This window comes from Chrysemys picta, chromosome 7, assembly GCF_011386835.1.
Source record: "Chrysemys picta bellii isolate R12L10 chromosome 7, ASM1138683v2, whole genome shotgun sequence".
NCBI classification, from domain to species: domain Eukaryota; kingdom Metazoa; phylum Chordata; order Testudines; family Emydidae; genus Chrysemys; species Chrysemys picta.
The window spans coordinates 62,825,353-62,844,965 of record NC_088797.1 but is presented as its reverse complement, the minus strand read 5'-3'; the positions used below and the strand labels follow the sequence as shown (position 1 = coordinate 62,844,965).

Sequence of the window (19,613 nt, the reverse complement as noted above, 5' to 3'; positions counted from 1 at the left end):
GACCCGCGCTGTAGTGTGACTCCATTGGGGGCGTGGCTTTGTGACGTGGGGTGTTGGGCGGGGCTTTGTTGGGGGCGGGGCAGTGGTGGTTGCGCATGTGCCGGCGGGGGCGGCCCGAGGTGAGATGGCGGCGCGGGAGCTGCAGTTCTGTGAGCTGGGAAGGGAGGGGACACGGCGGGCTGGTTGGTACCTGGGGCGGATTGAGCCGGGCTGGTACCGGGGGGGGCAAGGCACGGTACCGACCGCTTCTCCTGTGACACACACCCCCTCTCTCTCTCTCTCCCCCCAGGCAGCGATGGCAGAGCCGCGGTGTGAGGGGCAGCCAGGGTGTGGCACAAGGAGTACGGACTCATCCCCTGGCCTGTCAGGCACGTCCCCCCCAGCTGGGGCAGCACCCCCCGCAGCTCCCCCCGCCAGGGCAGCGCCCCCTGGGCCAGGCACAACCCCCTTTCCCAGGGCAGCTCCCCCCGTGGCGCCCCCTGCCATGGCATCAGCACCTGTGCCAGACAAAAGCCCCCCTGCCAGGGTAGCTCCCCCCACTCCATCTGAAACAATGCCCCCCATGCTAGCCGAGGAAACACCCATGCTGCTGCTGGATGATGTGCGATACCAGATCGCTTGCACCAACTGGTACTAGAGCTGTCCAGCTCCACTGCATCTGGAAGGCAAGTCTCAGACCCCGCAGCGCCAGGCACCCAGTGATGCAGATGGACTCCATGTCGCCTCCAGGAGCACTTGTATTACTGCCCTCCTTGAAGATGACATCCTGCATACTGCTGCTTCTGATGCTTTGAATAAAGAGCCAGGGTCAAAGCTGCTGAGTTCCTGCTCTTCTCTCCGGCTACTAGGCTCCCATTTCTACCAGCTTTCATGCTGATATCCCCAAATCATGTGGACAGCGACTCCTGTCATAACCACAGGGCTTTACTCTCTCCCCTCACCCACAGAAACTTTCCTTCCCAAGGGGCCATATCCCCTCTCTCTCCCATGCACACGTGTCCTGCCTTCTTGTGCTTTATACACTAACAGAGCCTGTACACACAGTGTGCTGACTGCACAGCTTGCTGTTTTCAGAATCAAATCCACTTTTTGCTGGATTTATGCTTCTCCCCAGCAAAAGATATTGCCTTCCCAAAATTCACCTTCCAACCCCCACCCCACCCAATTGAGCTACAGAGTTGTCCAACACAGAGTTGGGGGGAGGGATAGCTCAGTGGTTTGAGCATTGGCCTGCTAAACCCAGGGTTGTGAGTTCAATCCTTAGGGGGGGCCACTTGGGGAGCTGGGGCAAAATCAGTATTTGGTCCTGCTAGTGAAGGCAGGGGGCTGGATTCAAGGTCCCTTCCAGTTCTAGGAGATGGGATATCTCCATTATTTATTTATTTTATAAGACCAGGTTTTTTTAATAATGGTGAGTGCGTTCCCTCTCCCACCACTCTAATACTCAAAGGCAGCTAAAATCTTTTTTAAAAACTGCCTTCTGCCAGAAAGCAAGTGTGAATAGCAGGAGCCCAAACTGTGAGGTTTGCAGCGCTGTGAGTGACTGTAAACAGTGTGAAAACAGAAACCATTGTATAGCCTTAGTTGGAGAAGTTGGGGCTACCTCTACCATCATTTTTGCTGCTCACTTCCTAAAGTGCTGAGTAAAATAATTGCCTTTAGGCAACATTTGTCCGGTTGCTAGAAGTGCGAAAAGAATGAAATAACCAGCGTGCAGACTTCCTTCAATGTTGCCAATGCCATGTACACAGGGAACAGAAAAACATGCCTACGCACAACGGTATGCGGTAAGATTCCTCCAGCCAGCAAAAATACATAGACTCTCACCTAATGGGGAATTGCCACAGGATCAGAATGGGCTCACCACTTCATTGCAGTAGGGTTTCTTTGGGTTTGCAGTGGCTTAGCTGGGAGCAGCACTGGGCTCCATGTGTTCAGATCTAACCAGACTTGGTCTATGAGGCTTTAAGTGCATGTCAAATCTGAACTTGTGCAACAGGTCTGAAAATAGCAGTGTAAATGGTTCTCAAACTTATTTGATCGCACCTCCCTTCTTTGTGGCTGTAGTTTACACCCCCCAACTCTGAGTGCTGCCCAGCAGCCACTGCTCTGCGAATGCCCAGCTCTAAATGTGTAAAGTGAATTTTTTTCCTAAAGCTTCTCATGGTCCCCAGAATACATTCTGCAGTTTGAGAACCTCTGGTGTAAGAAGTCTCTATCTCCCTGCTGGGCAGAGGGAGGGGAGAGTGGCACTTTATTCAACTGACAGAATGGCAATGCATTACAGTTTTCTAAGAATTAGTGCCAGGGTTCATAGTACTTGACTGAAACATGCAACTCTGTGTGGTGCCAAGGCCATTGGGAGGAAGCTAAGGGGTGCCATTGACACCTCATCCCCACTGTGTTCCAGCAGTCTCACTTCACAGCAGCTTGGCTGCTGGCCACAGAGGCTCTCTTTGCAGCAGGCTGAACCTTGGTCCGAATAGCATGGTAGATGAGGCACTCCTCTGCAGTGATTTACTGCCTGGGCAGCTTCTTGTAGCAGATCCTCTGATGAGTCTGTCCTCCTTGGGAGGTTGCACAGCAGCTGGCAGTTCAGTGTGACCAGCTGGTGGTGCTCTGGGAGGGGGACAGAAGGGCATTGGGGTTTCTGGCTCAAGAGCAAGGTGATGGCTATGGAATGGAATTGTTCCCGGTGTCATTTTAGACAGGACAGTATCCCACATCAAAGCTAGCTGCTCCTTTCCTTACCACCACCCCAAGCTAATTTCAGACCCTCCCTCCTTCCCTTTGCCAAGTGTCCGGATCAGCCCTCCCTCGTGGAAGGGCAAGAAATTGGCTCCCTCCTTGTGTCCTAGATTGTTTCAATGGATTCACTTCCCCTCTCCTCACGCCTACACTCTCCTCCTTTCCCTGCTATCTCTCAGTGCTGGAGGATCTTCTAGCCAGCAGCCTGGCCCTCTAGAAAATGAGCCCCTACCCCCTCCTGTAGTTCAGTTCTGCCCCACACTCATGCACCCGACATTGCGATTCTTGTCAACAACTTTGGCTTTGGTGCTAAATGTACCCGTCTCCTTCCAGGGCTGGGCTGACTCCTCCAGCTTAGTAGAGTGCTGGGGGCTGGTGTTCCTAGTCCCCTCTTGCACAGTCACATTGCTGTGGGGGTCCCAATGGCTATAGGCAGAAACTGCCCTTTGCATGCCTCTTCTGATCAGTGGCTTCAGTTTACTTGACACCAGCTCTCCAGCGTGAGAAGAGCCTCCACCCACCGCTGCATGTCTGCCCCTGCTAACTCCACCCTTCACTCATCTCCACTCCACAACCTTGGCATCATTACTGGCCCTGCTGTTCCCACCCTTGCAGCACGGCCTGAGTACACCACAGCCTCATCTGCTGTTGTCCTGGCTCCCGCTGCTCATCTCCATGGTCTCTGGCTTGTAGGTGGCTTAAATCAGGGCAGGTTGAGTGGATAACAGCCCAGCCGAGTTCGGAGGGATTTTAACCTGGCACTAATCTTTTCCAGGGAGCAGGCAAGCTGAGGCCAGACTGTGCTTTCACACTCCGGGACGTGTGTAAGATTCGTGCTGGTGTCTCCTGCTGGCAAGGGGAGGGGATGCTCAGCCCCCAGGAGCTGCTCTGTTTTGAACAGGAACAGCAGTTTCCAGGCCTTTAGGCAACAGCAACGAGAGCCAAGTGCTCCTCTCCCTCCTGTCTGCACAGGCACAGGGACGGGGTGAACAAACTCCTAGACAATGGAGAACTCGCCCTATGGCCCAGGAGAGGTGGCTGCCCCTAGGTTTCCCTTAGGCTGTATTACCTGAACTTGCTGTTGGTGTCTGTGGGGCAGGCTGAGGGGCATAGCATTCAGCTCTATCCTCCCCACACCTTGGGGGCAGGGCCCTACTGGATACGGGGCCACCAGGCCTTTGGGACACTAACGTTACCCCTCAGCCAGGCAAGGATCCACCTATTTTTGCCCTGGAGAGGACAACGGGAAATTCAGCCAGCAGTTTTCACACAGCCCTTCCATGGGCCGACTTCCCACCCTAGCGATGGGAATGTCAGAGCTGAAGTCAAGGCCCACTGGAGAGAATGGGACTCTGCCCATTGCTTTCAGCAGGGCTTATGGGTCACATATTTACACCACCTGTCTCAGGAGCGACCGGGGTTTGTGGCCTGACATGTGGGTCACACATTTACAGCACCTGTCTTAGGAGCATCCTGGCTACCATGTTCCTCTCAGGGGCAGGCAGAGAAGACAAGCTGCAACCACAAAGCCCTAACAATAGAGATTTACTTGTTACTACTGACAGCACTCCATTGCATAGTTAGGTGACGTTTCAATTCCCCAGTCGTCCTCGTCCGTGTGGGTGCTGCAGCTCCCAGTGCTGGGTTCAAGCCTACAGCTACCCTGCCTTTGGTCTGATCGCAGGGAGATCAGAGAGACAAGCCACAAAGAGCGGGTGCGCCGGCTAGAGACAAACTAACCCCTTTCCCTTGGCAACGGCAAGGGACAGAAGGAATCAGAGGTTGAGGAACGAGCTGGAAACCGGAAGCCGGCAGCATCCCGGCAGCAGGGAGAAGCGAGCAAGCGGTATCAGAGCCGAGGCTTGTGCTGGTGGGATTCAGACGTGTCATACAGGCTGAGTAGACGGTCGGCCTCCCGCCAGCCCGACAGAAGGGCCCCATGCGTAGTGGAGTAGAAAGTCCGATGCGTGGCTTCTCCAGCAAAGAGAACCTGCTGCGGCTGCAATGGGAAGAGCAGAAGCAGGCGTGAGCACAGCACAGCACTTGCAGGGTTAATCACACTGTTCTTGGACTTATGCGGAAAGGCGGCTGCATGCCTCTTTCAGGGATAATCGTCCAGCTTCCAACAGAACATGTGATGCATACAGAACCGGGGAGGGGGACTACTCCACTGCAGCCACAGCTTTGTGCATGCACCACACTACGTATACCACACCTCCCATGGCACTTCCCACGCTGGGGACAGCAAACGTCCCGGTAACCTGCCCCGGGTCATGGTGCCTAGGGCATTTTGTTGAACCGTTTATAAGGGCTTTGCTGCAATATACCCATGCCCTGTAGCTTCATTATGGCTGGGAGAGGCCCAGATCCCACATCCTTCTAGTTTAGCTGTCGATGAATGGGGCTTTGTTAAGCAGTGGATTCCCTGGGTATTTCAATGCCAAGCTGCCCTCCCCATTTCCCTTGGCACATGCGCCAACACTGTAGCTGTCATTCTGGTGCTGTGCTGCAACCAGGAATTAGGCATTTTTGTCATCAGCACATCTAGCCCTGCTCGGAGTTGACAAATGCCAGTGTCTGGTGTGTCATCCATCCCCTCGTTAGCCCTGCCAGAACTCCGGCTGCACTAGTGCGAGGGGGGAGATTTCCCCATGGTAGCAAAGCCTGTTGCAATGCCCCATGCTATGCCAGCCAATTGGGGAGAAACGCTTCATCCCCCACCAGAGGGGGACAATGCACCAGCTGGGCCCTGATGAGTCAGACCAGAGGGAGCAGCGAGAGACGGTGGGGGGAAGACAGACATCAGACAGGACCATCACAATCACACAAAGGCAGCTACTGTAATTCCCATCTCCAGCCCCCCACGGCAACTGCAGTTGTTCACCCCACAGGCCGTGCAGAAGGAACGCTGCACTCCTTTGCTACCGTACCCAGGTGTGAAAGCAAAGCCATTACCCGGGGGTCAGCTGCATCCTCGGGAAGGGGTTGAGCCAGTGCATCAATATCATCTCCTGAACTGCCGACGGCCACGTAACTGTAGGAGCCCCTGGTGTAGGGAGCGCTGTGCCACTGAGATCGCATCACCTTCTTTGGCGGGGCGAGGTGAGGGTTCCCTGAACCACAAACACAGCAGCTGAACACCCAGCAAGGGGGGCCTGCATCTCACAGCACAAGCAGCATTCATAGGGCATCAGGCGCTAGGACTCTGCACAGACATGCAGAGCTGGTCTGCGACTCATCCTAGCAACCAAACCAGGTGAGTCACATTAGCTCCAGTTCAGGATTATAAAGTGAACAATAAGGGGCCATGCAGGAAGGGGTAATTTGGGATCCCACCCAGCATGCAGGGGCTGTGCTAGCAGATGAGGAAGGGGATAATGCCATCTGCTTACGCATCATTTACAAACCAGGACATGGCTGAAGAGCCCAGCTCACCGTTCCACACCCTACAGGAGCCTGCCTCCGCAGTCAGCTCTGCGAACCAGTGCGGGGCCTCACACTTCAACTAACGCAGCAAAGCTGGAATCTCAACAGCCGCCATCGCCCCAGACGAGCTCTCCCCTGCGTGGTGGGTGGCTCACTTCCTATGGTGGGACTCTGATGGCGTGGAGCCCTCAGCTTCCTGTTTCATGGCCTCCATTTTCAAAAGGGGTTAGTGCTTTTGGGAGCCTCAGCTGGAAGCACCAGGGAGAGGCCTGATTTCCCGAGCGAGGGTGCCCAGCACTTGCTGAAAAGCAGGTTCCTTTAAAGCAAGTCAAGTTGAGGCCCCAGGCAGCGAGGCCCCAACATCACTAGTCCCTTTGAAAGCTCAGCCCAATGAACTGAAGAATTCACATGTAGGCCAGTGGGCGGGGGGGGGCGGAGGGGGGGGGGTTGGGGTTACCTGTCAGTCTACGGATGACATCAGTTAAGGCCGTAAGAACTGCAGCGTCACTGAGGGTCTCCATGTACTCAGATTCCTTCCCAGCAATAAAGCCACAGAGGACGTGCCCATACCTAAGAAAAGAGAGGTGAGCAGCTTCATTCCAGAGAGAGGATCTGCTAGGCATGGGGGGACCCTGGTACAGCTAGGTAAATAGCTGGGGGCCACAACTCCACTGAAAGCAAAGATGGCTGCTGGGAATGATGGGAATCTGGCAATGCTAGGAAAGCTGCAGGCCAGCGCTTCAGCCAGCAGGGAAACTGAGGCACAGCTGGCAGGTGCTGTGGCCCAAAACTCCCACATGCGGTGAGTCACTGGTACAAGTAGGAAATAGCTGTGGGCCAGGACTCTGCTGGGAGCAGGACAGACTCAGGGTGGCAAGAGATCTGGTTTCATGCTTTCAGGGGTGACAGAACCCTTTGGATAAATACCATGACAATGGAGGTGTGGGTGGAGTGAGTTGGAAGGTCTGATGGGAGACAGCGTAACCTATGCCAGTGGGCGTTAGGGGCTCTTAGGGTCACAGTTGCACTCCGTGGCTGCTTGGCAGAGCTCTGAGCAGCACTGGAGCTGCCTGTCGGCAGACTCAGGAGGGCAACACTGAACCAGTCACACTTGGGCCGCACTCAGAAAATTCTCTGTGCTGCTATAAGGACAAGAACCAAGAGTTTAACATAAACTGGAGTGGACAAATCAATTCTGCAAGGCCTGGTCAGTAACATTCATTGCCCTGTATTCCCTGGCATCCTGCCCACTTAGCTGGGTACCGACAGTTCTCAAGGGGCTGAATGGGTAGAGTTTGCTGGATGGCTCCAGTGAGAAAAGGCCACAACACTGCCATGAACCAGTCCCCTGAATGTCAGGGAAGTGTGGGACTGGTGCGTGGCACTCTCGTGAGCTGAACTGTACCATCTATTCTAACCCAGAGCACCCCCAGAAGCCAGTTACCACACCCCAACTCGGGCCCCCACATACCGTTCCGGCGGCTGGAGGACCAAGAAGACGATAAGTTTTCTGAACCAGCTGGCCTGCAGGTCGGTCCCAGCCTCGACCAGAGGAGACTCGTCCTCCCAGACAACCTCGATCAGCTGGCAGTCCGGTGGCCAGAACGGCTGCTCAAACTCCAGGAAGATCTTGTTGTTCGTCCCGAAGCCCAGCTGTCTAATGGCGTCTGCTTTCCGGGGAGGCAGCGGAGGGTCGATAAAGGTCTCGTGATGCTCTTTAAGGAACCCTACGAACATAGGCGGCGAGTTATATGGGCCTGTGGTGCCCGTGCTCCACCACTATTCAGGAATGTGGGCCAGGCTCCACCAATGTTTGGGCTTATATTTTACATACATTTTGATGTGAACAATATGTCTGTTCACAATTGTCCACTGAGCATCAACTTGAAGGGCATGCTTAACCTTATTTCTTAAGATAGTGCAACCTTGTGTCGTGAAAACAGGCTAAATTATCAAAGTGCTTCTGTGACGTGCAGTCTTCCAACAGTCTGCATACGCAATGATGACAATGATGCGGGACTGTGATGGAGACCCACATTATTCTCATCATCGTCTAAGCAGAAGGTTGGAAGTCTGTGTCATGAATTCACCCACTCTGCACCGCTGCATCTCTTACAAATATGGCCCTGATCCGGATTCATTTGAAAGGCGTCCGTATACTATTTGAGTGCCTGAGGGGAAAAACACGCAACTTCAATTTGGTGGTCAGTTTGGGGTACGATCGTATTTAGCACAATACTTGATTATTTTATACTCTTTAAAGTAAAGTATATATAATTGGTTGTATAAGCGTACAACAAAATATAATGTATTGAAACAGGCGAGTGCTGCTTCTGACTTTCCACTTCTAATTGGCCCTTGTAATCTTGTGGCGCTTTTTGCTCAGTCTGCAAAAACTGTTCTGAAAAGAAGATTTAATATTTCCTACGAAGGCCGAATCAATGTTTATTTCATCTGGATTCCAAGATGCACATTGTGTGGTTTTACATCACACAAAAAATCCTTCTGTCACAAGGAAGGGGTAATGAAGAACGCTGCTCTGCAATCGCAAGTCAATGTTTCTGCACTAATGTCGGCCAGTTACAGAAAAGAACCACAATCAGCTAGGAATGCACTACACAACATTTTTAACAGTGTTCAGTACCTAGCTCAACAAGGCATAGCATTACGTAGACATAATGAGAGTGATTCAAATTTGATGCAGCCCTTGTTGCTCTGCAGCACAAATTCAGAGGAACTGAGACTGGCCTAGTCGCACAAAATACAAGTGACTATCACATGAGGTTATTAACGAAATAATCAAAACGATGGCAACGATGGTGCTAAGACAAATTGTGCAAAAGATAAAGGCTTCTAGGTTTTACACCATTGTAATGGATGAGACTACTGATCTGTCAAGAAATGAACAAATACGTTTTTCTTTAAGGTTCTTTTCTAGTAAAGACTAGATTTATGAGGAGTGTATTGGGTTTTACCAAACTGACACAATGGATGCTGCTTCTCTTTTCAAAATTGTGAAAGATACATTTCAGGTGTGATTTGCCCTTTTCTGATTGCTGGGGGCAGTGTTACGACGGAGCCAGTCATGTGTCCTGTAAATTTACTGGGGTCCAAGTCAGAGTGAAGGATCGAAAGCCGAGAGTGGAATTTGTGCACTGTGCTGCACATTCCCTTAACCTTGCCACGCAGGATGCCCTGCATAATAGTCCAGAATGTTGTGATATGTTTTCAATGGTGAACGATCTCATCAATGCCCTCAGGGAGTCATCAAAGCGTATGACAGCATTCAGAGAGTTTCAGAGTGAAGGGGAGCCTTCTTTACGACCACTGTGCCCAACAAGATGGACACTGAGGCTCAGCAGCATTAAATCACTGCTCAGCAACTACGAGGCCATGACGAACTGCCTGAATGAATTTAGTCACTCTTCAGATGAATTTGGCTCAAAATGCAGTGGATTCTTGAAGCAACTTCAATCTTTTTCAATGTACCTTACACTAACAGTTCTTCTGAAATCCATGGGTTCTGTAGAAAAAGTTAATGCAAACATTCAAAGCCCAAACATGTCATTGGCAAGCATTATGAAGAAAGATGGCCTGTTGCAAGAGGTGTTGCGTGGGATGTGCACTGATTCATCATACAATCACTTCTGGGAAACAACAATAGATAAGGCAAGAAATCGTATTTAGATGATCCTATGTTCCTGAGAAAACACAAGCCACCAATTTGGCCTACCTCACACTTTCAGTGACCCAAAACAGTATTTTCATCTAACATATGTCAGGATCATTGATGCTTGCGAAGTTGTCATTGAACAGAGGTTTTCAACAGAAAGCTTTACATTCCCAGTAAAATTGGAGAAGCATATAACTGATGCAGTAAATGGCTCAAAACAGGACAGTGTCCCAATAAGTGACGCTTTCCATGGTGACATTCACACGGAGAGGCTCTCTCTTCATTTAGAAATGTTGAGTGATATTTGCAGATCGAGAAATTGCCAGCTTAATTCAGTGAGCGAAATGAAGCAATTTCTGAAACAAAATGAAGGCTTGAGTGACGTTTTTGTCAAAAGTTACAATTCTCCTGAAATTGTGCTACGCAATTCTGACTACAACCTGCACCGCTGAGCGATCATTCAGTTTTCTGCGCAGACTGAAAAATTATTTGCGAACGACAATGGGCCAAGAACATCTAAATCACTTGGCATTTCTGCACATTCATAAGAACTCTACCTCTGATTGGTTTCAGAGTAGCAGCCGTGTTAGTCTGTATCCGCAAAAAGAAGAACAGGAGTACTTGTGGCACCTTAGAGACTAACAAATTTATTAGAGCATAAGCTTTCGTGGACTACAGCCCACTTCTTCGGATGCAAGTACTCCTGTTCTTCTTTTTACCTCTGATTGGACATTGCAAGTCTCCTGGATGACTTCTTTTCAAGAACCGAACAACGACAAAAAGTGTTTGCTGCCTCCTGAATGCTGAAGAAAGGATCTGACTCAGGGGAGAGAGCGGGGTCCCACCGGACAAGCTAGATTTAATCCCCAGACTGACTGCAGTTAGCCCTGCCCCTGCTTGGCTGGGGGCGTGGCAGGAAGCCATCCATCCAGGGCCCTGCCACTGGGGAGACAATGGGCTTGGGTCATGTTTTGCTCCTGATAGGTAGAGGCTGAAACAGCTTTAAAGGGAGCGGTTCTTTGCTGCAGAGATAGCAGGGGTGTCCCGTTTGGGGGAGCACTCCTTGGCTAGCTGAGATGTGGATGGGGCATTCTCAGTCTTTCACACACTCAGCTAGGGTGTGGAGAGCTTCCTTCTCCAGTGCTGGGCTGAAACAGGAGACAAACAGCATTTTTAAACAGCTCTGAGTACCACGGCCTTCCCCTTAACCAGCCAGGAGGCACTACCTGGAGACCCTGCCAGGGCGGGCAGGACCCAAACGTCCCAGCCTCTTCCCAGAGCAGCAAACACAGCTACCACCCTCGCTCCTCCTCGGCGGGTCCCCATAGCTTTCACACAGCTGCTCCGCATCCTCGCCAAAGGCTGCTCAGCAGGGTGGACAGCTCATTGTGTCTCTCCCTTGCTGAGCGACATGCGCTCCGCCCCCTGACCTTCCCAAGCTCGCTGGGGTTTCGGTTCTCCTTGTATGTGGCAAGCTGGCACATCCTGGCTGACAGGCATCTGTCCCCGCTGAGATTATACCCAGCGTGGCCGATTCCTGGGCTTGGTCAGAGAAAGTTAATCTGCTGCTGTCCCTGGCATTGCTGCAGCAGCCACAGCCAGCGATCCTGCCCCTCGTGGTGCCCTTCGCAGAGCTGCCTCCCAGCCCCTTGTTGGATGGGCTCCTCACCTGAGCACTGGCACACTGAGATAGACTGCAAAAGGGGAGCTAGCCCCTCGCCTTGGTCTCTGCTACAGAGAGCAGACTGACCCATATGCGTCTCCTGGCAGCCTTACCAGCCATCCCAGCACCCTCCAAGTCTTGGCTCTTTATAAAAGACACAAGCATTGTTTGAAGCAGCCAGGGCCACTGCTCTGCTCTGGATGCATGGCTACGATAGCCTGCGGTCCTTCGTCATTAACCACCCAGGCCTCTGTATAACGGAGCATGGCATGGATGCCACCCGGCACCAAGGTCTCGGCCTCATCCACAGCCTGAGCGTGCAGTTGCTGCAGGGAGACCAGGTCAGGGCAGAGGGACCTGGCCAAGCTCCACACCCACACAATTGCTCCTGGGAGTCAGTTCCGGTCGTGGGTAGCTGGCTGGGAGAACTCCATCCCTGCGCTGCCCAGCTGCCCCTGCAGGGCTGTCAGCGCCCCTGCTACAGCAGGACGGAGCTGGCAAGGGCGGGCGTGGCTGGCACACCCCAGAGTCACATGTTTGGTTGGTGCTGAACAGGGTGGATAAAAATCAATGATTTAAAAAAAAAAAAAGTCTGATTTTTTTAAATTTAAATCGGATTTTTTTGATAAAATGCTTTTTGAGGAAAAAACCTATCTAAAGTTAGTTTTAATTAGGATACATTATTGAGCAAAGATTTCTCATCATGGAATAGTGATTATAAATTCTAATTCCATAGTATGAGACTATATTCATGTAATGTTTAAGAAAAGTCTTGTAAGTGAGTTCCAATAGTTCATGGATTAGGGATCCAATCTTATGGGGTTCCAGGGGCTTCTGTATCGATTAATTAGTTAATCTTTCTATCTACCCAAGGGGACTCAGTGCTCAGGCTAGAAGATACCGCCAGAGATGCTTAGTTTTGCAGTTCTCAAACTGTGGATTTGTGTCTCCAATTTTACTGGTAATGTAAAGCTTTCTGTTGAAAACCTCCACAAATGCTTGTTAAGAGCAAAAATGTTTTTAAATATATAAATAAATGAATAATATATAGAGGTGAGAACTAAAACACTTCAATCCTATTGTTCCTCTGCAAATTTGTGTACACAGAGTCAATCTCTTACCTCCCTCTAAAAGTGCAAAGTTTCAGAAAGTTCAATGAATAGAAGATTGTTGGGGGCTGAATATATCTGGACAAGGAGAAGTCTGGAGATAAATGTGAGAAGGGAGGGACAGGCAGCAGAAACAAAAGTGAAACTGTTTGAGCAGCATATTCCAGAAGTCTTGAGGTCTTTCTGAGTGTAGCCTTCATTGATTTGAGATCTACCATACCATTCTCTCACTAGAAGGGAAAACCTATAATGGCAGCAGGCCGTAAAAGAGACCCAGTTTGGGAATATTTTAATGAAGTTCCTCTACCTGGGGGTAAGACAGGCATGCGTGCAAAATGCAAATAGTGCAACAAAGAAATGCAAGGCCTGGTTGCCCAAATGAAACAACATCACGAGAAGTGTTCCTTCTCAGGAGGAAGCTGTGTTGAAGATGATAAAAGAAACATGTCTGAACATGTGGGATCTTCAGGTTGGTAACAACCAACAAGAATGCACTTTTATATAGAAATCCATGATTAAATCAAGTCTTCCTGACGAGTGATTTAAATCAATTTGATTTAAATCAAATCCACCCTGGTGCTGAAGCAGCAGGCACAACATGTGCCCAGGCACTGGGTCCGCGGGCACCTCATTGTCGCAGGGCATGAGCCCTTGCTGTGGCCACTGCGACCCACTACTGGTGTCTGCGATCATCCGGCAAGGGGCAGGCCTGGATGGTAGGAACCAGTGGGCCAAGATGGACAATCCATCAAGGGGCCTCCAAAAGCGAGGCTGTCTTCAGGGCCCTTGGTGAGACATGCAACCGCGTCTCTGCCCTCAGGGGCCCTGCACACTGGGTCTCGGGGGGGGGGGGGGGCAAGCTCCCACATCCGCCCCCTGCGGGAACCAGCTTGGGGATTACTGATTGGGTTCGCCCAGCTTCAGGGCAGGGATCTGGGTGTCCTACCCGGCCAGCCCTTCCCATGGGAAGCCTCTCAAGTCTGACGGGCTGGAAGGCCTTTCCCTCAGTGTGCACAAGGGCTGCCCCCATTTATCCTGCCACTCCCTCTGGGCGTGGGTGCCAGAATGCCCTCTGGTACTGCTCAGCCTGTGCTCTCTGCTTGGCTGGGCGTGGGCCCCTCAGCTTCTTCAGGAAGTACAGAGATGCCACCCAAGGGGCTTTCTCCTCCTGGGTTTTGACACTGGAGGTTTGGGTCTTCTCTGCCCTGAAGACTCTCTGGGGCCAGGAGATCTAGCAAGCACATCCCAGGGGACAGCTGAGCAAGGGGAATGGGGTCTGTTGGACTAATCAAAGCCAGCTTGTGTTTTTGTTTTACAATGCAGTTCGATTTGGTTTCTCTTGCACAGAGCCCCTTGGTGGGGGAGGGGAGGCTGGGTTTTACCAGAGCTCCTTCCTCCCTAGTGTAACACCCTGCGATGAGGTTTTACCAGGGCTCGGTTTGGGAGGAGGGACAATGCCGCAGCTGGGGCATCAGGGCAGAGCTGCCCTTCCCGTGGGCAGAAGACAGGCCAGTGAGCCCAGGCAGGGCATGGCCCGGCCAAGCCAGCCCATGGCGCAGCGTCTGGTTCACCAGAGAGGAGCTGCAGCGGGAACAGGTGGAAGCGAGGCACTCGGGAGCAAGGGGGACACGAGGCGGTTCACCTAGAGGCACCGTGATGATGACGTGATCTGCCAGGAACCTCTCGCCGTCCTCACACTCAACCTGGACCGGGAATGTCCGCCCCTCTTGGCTCTCCTCCCGGTAGGAGCCGCCCCAGCGAACCACCGTCACTGGCTTGTGGAACAGCACGCTCTCCTTGGGCAGCGAGGTCAGCATGCAGTCCGGCAGGCCTCCATAGCCGCTGCGGGAGAGGAAGTGCCCATCACATCAGCCCAGGGCTCGCTGGGGGCCACTAGCCTCCTCCCCAAGCTCAGACAGACCCACACACCAGTTCAGCTTCCTCCCCACAGGGAAAGGCCCAGAGCAGCCCCAGTGCCCCAGACCAGGCTTAGGTGAGAGGGGCAGCATAGTGGGCTTTAATTCACCCCCCTCTCTGCTCCCTGGGGGAGCCTGACACCCCCTCACAGCCTTCCTTGCTGCTGGAGCTGCCCTGGACTACTGGGGTGCCCCAACACGTGGGCAATTGTATGACTGCTGGGCTCCCTCTGTGCAGGGAGACCAGAGAAATACCCGGAGAGGGAAGCAGGGGACTGGGGGAGACAGACACACAGACGGGCACATGCACGCCAGCGGGAGACACAACGCATGAGCATTTCCACAACTTTCTAGGGGTGTGTGGGGCCTCTCCTTTTACGGCCAGTGTGCCCCAAAATGGCACCACCACAAGGGCTCCTGCCCCCAAGGCTGGCACTTTAGGCTCTGCACCCTGCCGCCCAGTGAGCTGGTAGTGTTATTACCGCTTTGCACAGACACAGGGGACAAGCCAAGCATCTGGCAGTGCAGAGTAACACCAGCCCACCCTGGACAAGTGAGAGGCCACTCTTGCCTGCCGAGCGGCATTGAGCCCTTGCGTTCCTCGGCTCGGCAAGCTGCACACCACACTGCCCTCTGGGACAGCGACACAAACACCGCGACAAGGTCGCTGCTTCTTGACCAGCCAGGGCTGTGCTCCCAGCTGTCCGCGGACACAGCACTATGGAAACACTCCCCTGCCTGCATCCCCCGTTTTAAGTCACCCTCTGGCTCGGGAAAGAGCTCTCAGCTCCTCCTAAACAAGGGATGCAGCCCCTTTAGGCCCAATGCAACACTGGGCCCAGTGCAACACCTGTAAGAGCCTTTCCCACTGCCTTCCACAGGAGAAAGCCCAGCCCACCTTCACCTTGCCAGCTCCAGGCTGGGGGGGGGGGGAAGACAACGGACGACAGCTGGTGGAGGGCTGAGGGCTAAGAGCCACTCCTTTGCTCTGCAGAGACATTTTTAAAAGCAGAGGCTGGGCTGTTTGCAGAGCCTGGAAGGGGGGAGCTGGGCTCTCCCACTCTGCAGGACTCTACTTAGGATGGGCAGACGCTGTGCCAGGTTGCTCTCAAAGCCTGCAAGCACTGAGAAAGCGCAGCCAGCCCCAGCTTGCCCCACTCACCCAGGGAAGGTGCAGTCCAGGCCGGGGAGCATGGCGTACTCCCCAAAGGGCCCCAGCGCCACGTGATCCATGCTGTGGGTCCCACTCACACAGCACTCCAGCTTGAAGTACGTGTTGAGGACAGCCAGCTTCAGCCATTTGGTTTCGTCGTCATCTGTCCACTCCTTCACCTGCTGGGCAATCTCCTTCCGCAGATACTCACCCACACTGGGCACAGAGACCTGTGGCACGTGCAGGAACTCACGCGTCTGGTCCAGCAGGGTGGAGAACAGATTCCTCACCCCCTCCACCAGCTCTGGGCTCAGGACTCGCCCTGCGCTGGAGTAGAACACCGCGGGCAGGAGGGGGTGGCCCCCCACCTCGATCTGCTGGTTTTCCTCGGACATGGCTTCCTCATCCAGCAGCCCGTAGTCTGACGCCAGCTGAAAGACAGGGTTCTCCTTGGAGGGTCCATGGATCCAGTGTGCGCCCATCTCCACCACTTCACTCCCTAGGAGGCAGGGGAAACATTACACAGCACTGGCACAGACTCTCACAGCCTGCTGCCCCCCAGCCTGGCACAGCTCCCTGCCCTCCTGCCCCAGAGACGCCACCTCAGAGCCTGGCACAAACCCACCCAGCCTGTTGCCCCCCAATTTGGTGCGCACGCACACAGCCTGCTGCCCCCAGCATGGCACAGCTCTCCAACCCCCAGCCCCATAGCTGGACACAGACCCACACGGCCTGGCACAGCTCCCCAGCCTCAGGGATGCCACCTCCAAGCCTGGCACAGACCCACCCTGCCTGGCACAGCTCCCCAATCCCACAATAGGTCTCATCCTGGTCTCTAACAGGTAGAGACCAGCTTGGGCCCTCACGCGGGAGGGTTAAGAAGCGTCCAGAGTGGTTGTTCTCACTAGTCATGATCACCCGCTCAATGCCAGGTGCTGGGACGCAGGGCAAGAGGCAGCTGTACGCTACAGGGACACTGCCCCAGAGCCCGGCGCATCCCCCCCCCCCCGCCTGCTGCCCCCCAGTCTGGCACAGCTCCCCAGGGACGCCGCACCCCGGCACAGCCGCCGGACACTGCCCCAGCCCGGCTGGGTCGGGGCCTAGCTCCCCGCGGAGCCCGGCCGGTACCGAATCGCTGGGAGCAGACGCGGCCCCCGGCCCGGCCCGTGGACTCCAGCAGGCGCAGGTGGGGAAAGGCTCGGGAGCTAGAGAGCCGCTGCGCAGCGCCGAGCCCGGCGAGCCCCGCGCCCACCACCAGCACCCGGGGGCGGGCCCCGTCGGCGACCTCCATCCCGCGGCGCGCTGAGCTCAGCAGCGCCCGCCCCGCCACCTCCTGGAGACACCTCCTCCAGCCCATCCGGATCCGCCCCCTTCAGCCCGCCCCGATCCGCCTCTTCACCGCCCCCTGCCTCCTCCAGCCAGCCCCGATCCGCCCGGGCGGGGACGGCCAGAGGGGCAGAGGCATTAGCCTCACCCAGCACTGGTTAGAGAGAACGCAGCTGGGGCACGCATGGTGTGTGATTCCACACACAGCAGCAACCACAGTCCTTTACTGGGACCAGACTTTAGCTCAGACCAAGAGAACGAGCAAGAAAGAACCAATGTCAAGTTCGTCTAAGGGAGAGCACAGAGTGTGTGTCTGCCCAGAATGGGTCCGGGCTCTGCAATGCACAAGCAACAAAGGCACAACAGCCATGCGGCTAGATACACCCTTGCCTTGCCGGTCACACAACATTGTACGTCAGCAGAAACAGCTCCTCCCCTGGACAATCTCACCCCTAAAGAACAGGAGTGAATTGTCCTCCTGGCTGGCACAGACTAGTTGCCAGCATGCAGCCAGCCCACCCATCAGGGATTAGACAGGCTGGGTGTGGGGCACAAATACACCCAGATGACACACAGCTAGTGATTCTGTGTGGTCCCACACACTTTCAGTGCACTCGTTTAACAGGCAGCTCCCGCCTGCCCAGCAATCACAGCTGGATGTAGTCTGGGCCTCCTCACAAGGTCTGCTTGCAGCCTGTGCCTCCTCTTGGCCTGTCCTCAATGGGATGACAGACTGCCCCCCTTCCCGAGAACAGCAAGGCTGCAAATAAAGAAGGCAAAAAGCAATCCTGAAAGGCTGGGCTGCAGCAGGGGGGCAGCAGCCCAGCCCACGGGCACCCTCTCACCTGCTGATGCCCCACCACCTCGGCTTGTCTTTTGTAAGCTGTGGTTGGCAGGGCGATTCCCCTAACCCACCTCTCCTCATTCATGCCCCTCTCCTGTTCTCCCCCAGCAAGTTCCTTCAGGCCAAGGCCCAAGGGAGCCCAGGTAATCCCCAGCCACCCAGGCTGAAGTGCCACAGCTGCATGGAGACTACTGCTGGCTGGCCACCAATCAGCGGTTCGGCAGGGAGCAGAGATCCCAAACCCTCCCTGTTGAGTGGCTGATTGGAGAGCACCGAGCAGCAGCATACACACCACCAGACAGACCCCCCGCCAACAGCCAGCGTGCTAAGTGCTAGGGCAAAAATCCCGGCTGGGCCCTATCAGACTAGGCTTGGCTAAGGGCTCAGGCCACAGTGGGTTTTGCACAGGCAATGCTGTGTGGGAGCTCGCCAGGACAGCTGTTCCAGATTCCTCTGCTCAGGGGCAGCATCCTCAGTTCCGGGCCAGCAACGATCCCGCAGGCTTTAACCATTGCTCTAGGCGTTGGGATACAGGGCAGCCGAGCCATCATTCATAGAATCATAGAATATTAGGGTTGGAAGAGACCTCAGGAAGTCATCTAGTCCAATCCCCTGCTCAAAGCAGGACCAACACCAACTAAATCATCCCAGCCAGGGCTTTGTAAGCCAGGCCTTAAAAACCTCTAAGGATGGAGATTCCACCACCTCCCTAGGTAACCCATTCCAGTGCTTCATCACCCTCCTAGTGAACTAGTGTTTCCTAATATCCAACCAAGACCTCCCACACTGCAACTTGAGACTATTGCTCCCTGTTCTGTCATCTGCCACCACTGAGAACAACCTAGCTCCATCCTCTTTGGAACCCCCCTTCAGGTAGTTGAAGGTTGCTATCAAATTCCCCCTCACTCTTCTCTTCTGCAGACTAAATAACCCAGTTCTCTCAGCCTCTCCTCGTAAGTCATGTGCCACAGCCCCCTAATAATTTTCGTTGCCCTCCGCTGGACTCTCTCCAATTTCTCCACGTCCCTTCTGTAGTGGGGGGACCAAAGCTGGACGCAAGACTCCAGGTGTGGCCTCACCAGTGCAGAATAGAGGGGAATAATCACTTCCCTCGATCTGCTGGCAATGCTCCTACTAATACAGCCCAATATGCCGTTGGCCTTCCTGGCAACAAGGGCACACTGCTGACTCATATCCAGCTTCTCGTCCACTGTAATCCCCGGATCCTTTTCTGCAGAACTGCTGCTTAGCCATTCGGTCCCCAGCCTGTAGCAGTGCATGGGATTCTTCCGTCCTAAGTGCAGGACTCTGCACTTGTTCTTGTTGAACCTCATCAGATTTCTTCTGGCCCAATCCTCCAATTTGTCTAGGTCACTCTGGACCCTATCCCTACCCTCCAGTGTATCTACCTCTCCCCCCAGTTTAGTGTCATCTGCAAACTTGCTGAGGGTGCAATTAATCCCATCATCCAGATCATTAATAAAGATGTTGAACAAAACTGGCCCCAGGACCGACCCCTGGGGCACTCCGCTTGATACCGGCTGCCAACAAGACATCAAGCCGTTGATCACTACCCATTGAGCCTGACAAGCTAGCCAGCTTTCTATTCACTTTATAGTCCATTCATCCAATCCATACTTCTTTAACTTGCTGGCAAGAATACTGTGGGAGACCGTATCAAAAGCTTTGCTAAAGTCAAGATATATCACATCCACTGCTTTCCCCATATCCACAGAGCCAGTTATCTCATCATAG

At 53.8% G+C, this 19,613-nt stretch overlaps 1 protein-coding gene and 1 long non-coding RNA gene across 7 annotated transcripts in view; one reads left to right on the top strand and one right to left on the bottom strand.

The window, feature by feature from the left end:
- Positions 1–18: 18 nt before the first annotated feature.
- On the top strand, positions 19–817 carry LOC112060580 (uncharacterized). Its single transcript, XR_002889868.3, has 2 exons — positions 19–149; positions 290–817. It is a non-coding gene; the product is annotated as an uncharacterized LOC112060580 (long non-coding RNA).
- Positions 818–4,276: 3,459 nt separating this feature from the next.
- PAOX (polyamine oxidase) overlaps positions 4,277–19,613 on the bottom strand; it is a 42,762-nt gene continuing 27,425 nt past the window's right edge. The window contains exons 1-7 of one of the 6 annotated variants that reach the window (XR_010589180.1): positions 16,817–17,041; positions 15,698–16,187; positions 14,262–14,461; positions 7,646–7,901; positions 6,632–6,744; positions 5,704–5,988; positions 4,277–4,747 (exon numbers count right to left, since the gene is read on the bottom strand). Coding sequence is in view for 5 of the 6 variants with exons in the window: in XM_005310803.4 (XP_005310860.1) it covers positions 4,598–4,747; positions 5,704–5,861; positions 6,632–6,744; positions 7,646–7,901; positions 14,262–14,461; positions 15,698–16,187; positions 16,817–16,979 (1,530 nt within the window). In the remaining variant the exon portion in view is untranslated. Of the gene's footprint in view, positions 4,748–5,703; positions 5,989–6,631; positions 6,745–7,645; positions 7,902–14,261; positions 14,462–15,697; positions 16,188–16,606; positions 17,045–19,613 lie in introns of those variants that run through there. The other 5 variants (XM_065551627.1, XM_024111649.3, XM_005310803.4 and 2 more) reach the window with 5 other exon arrangements.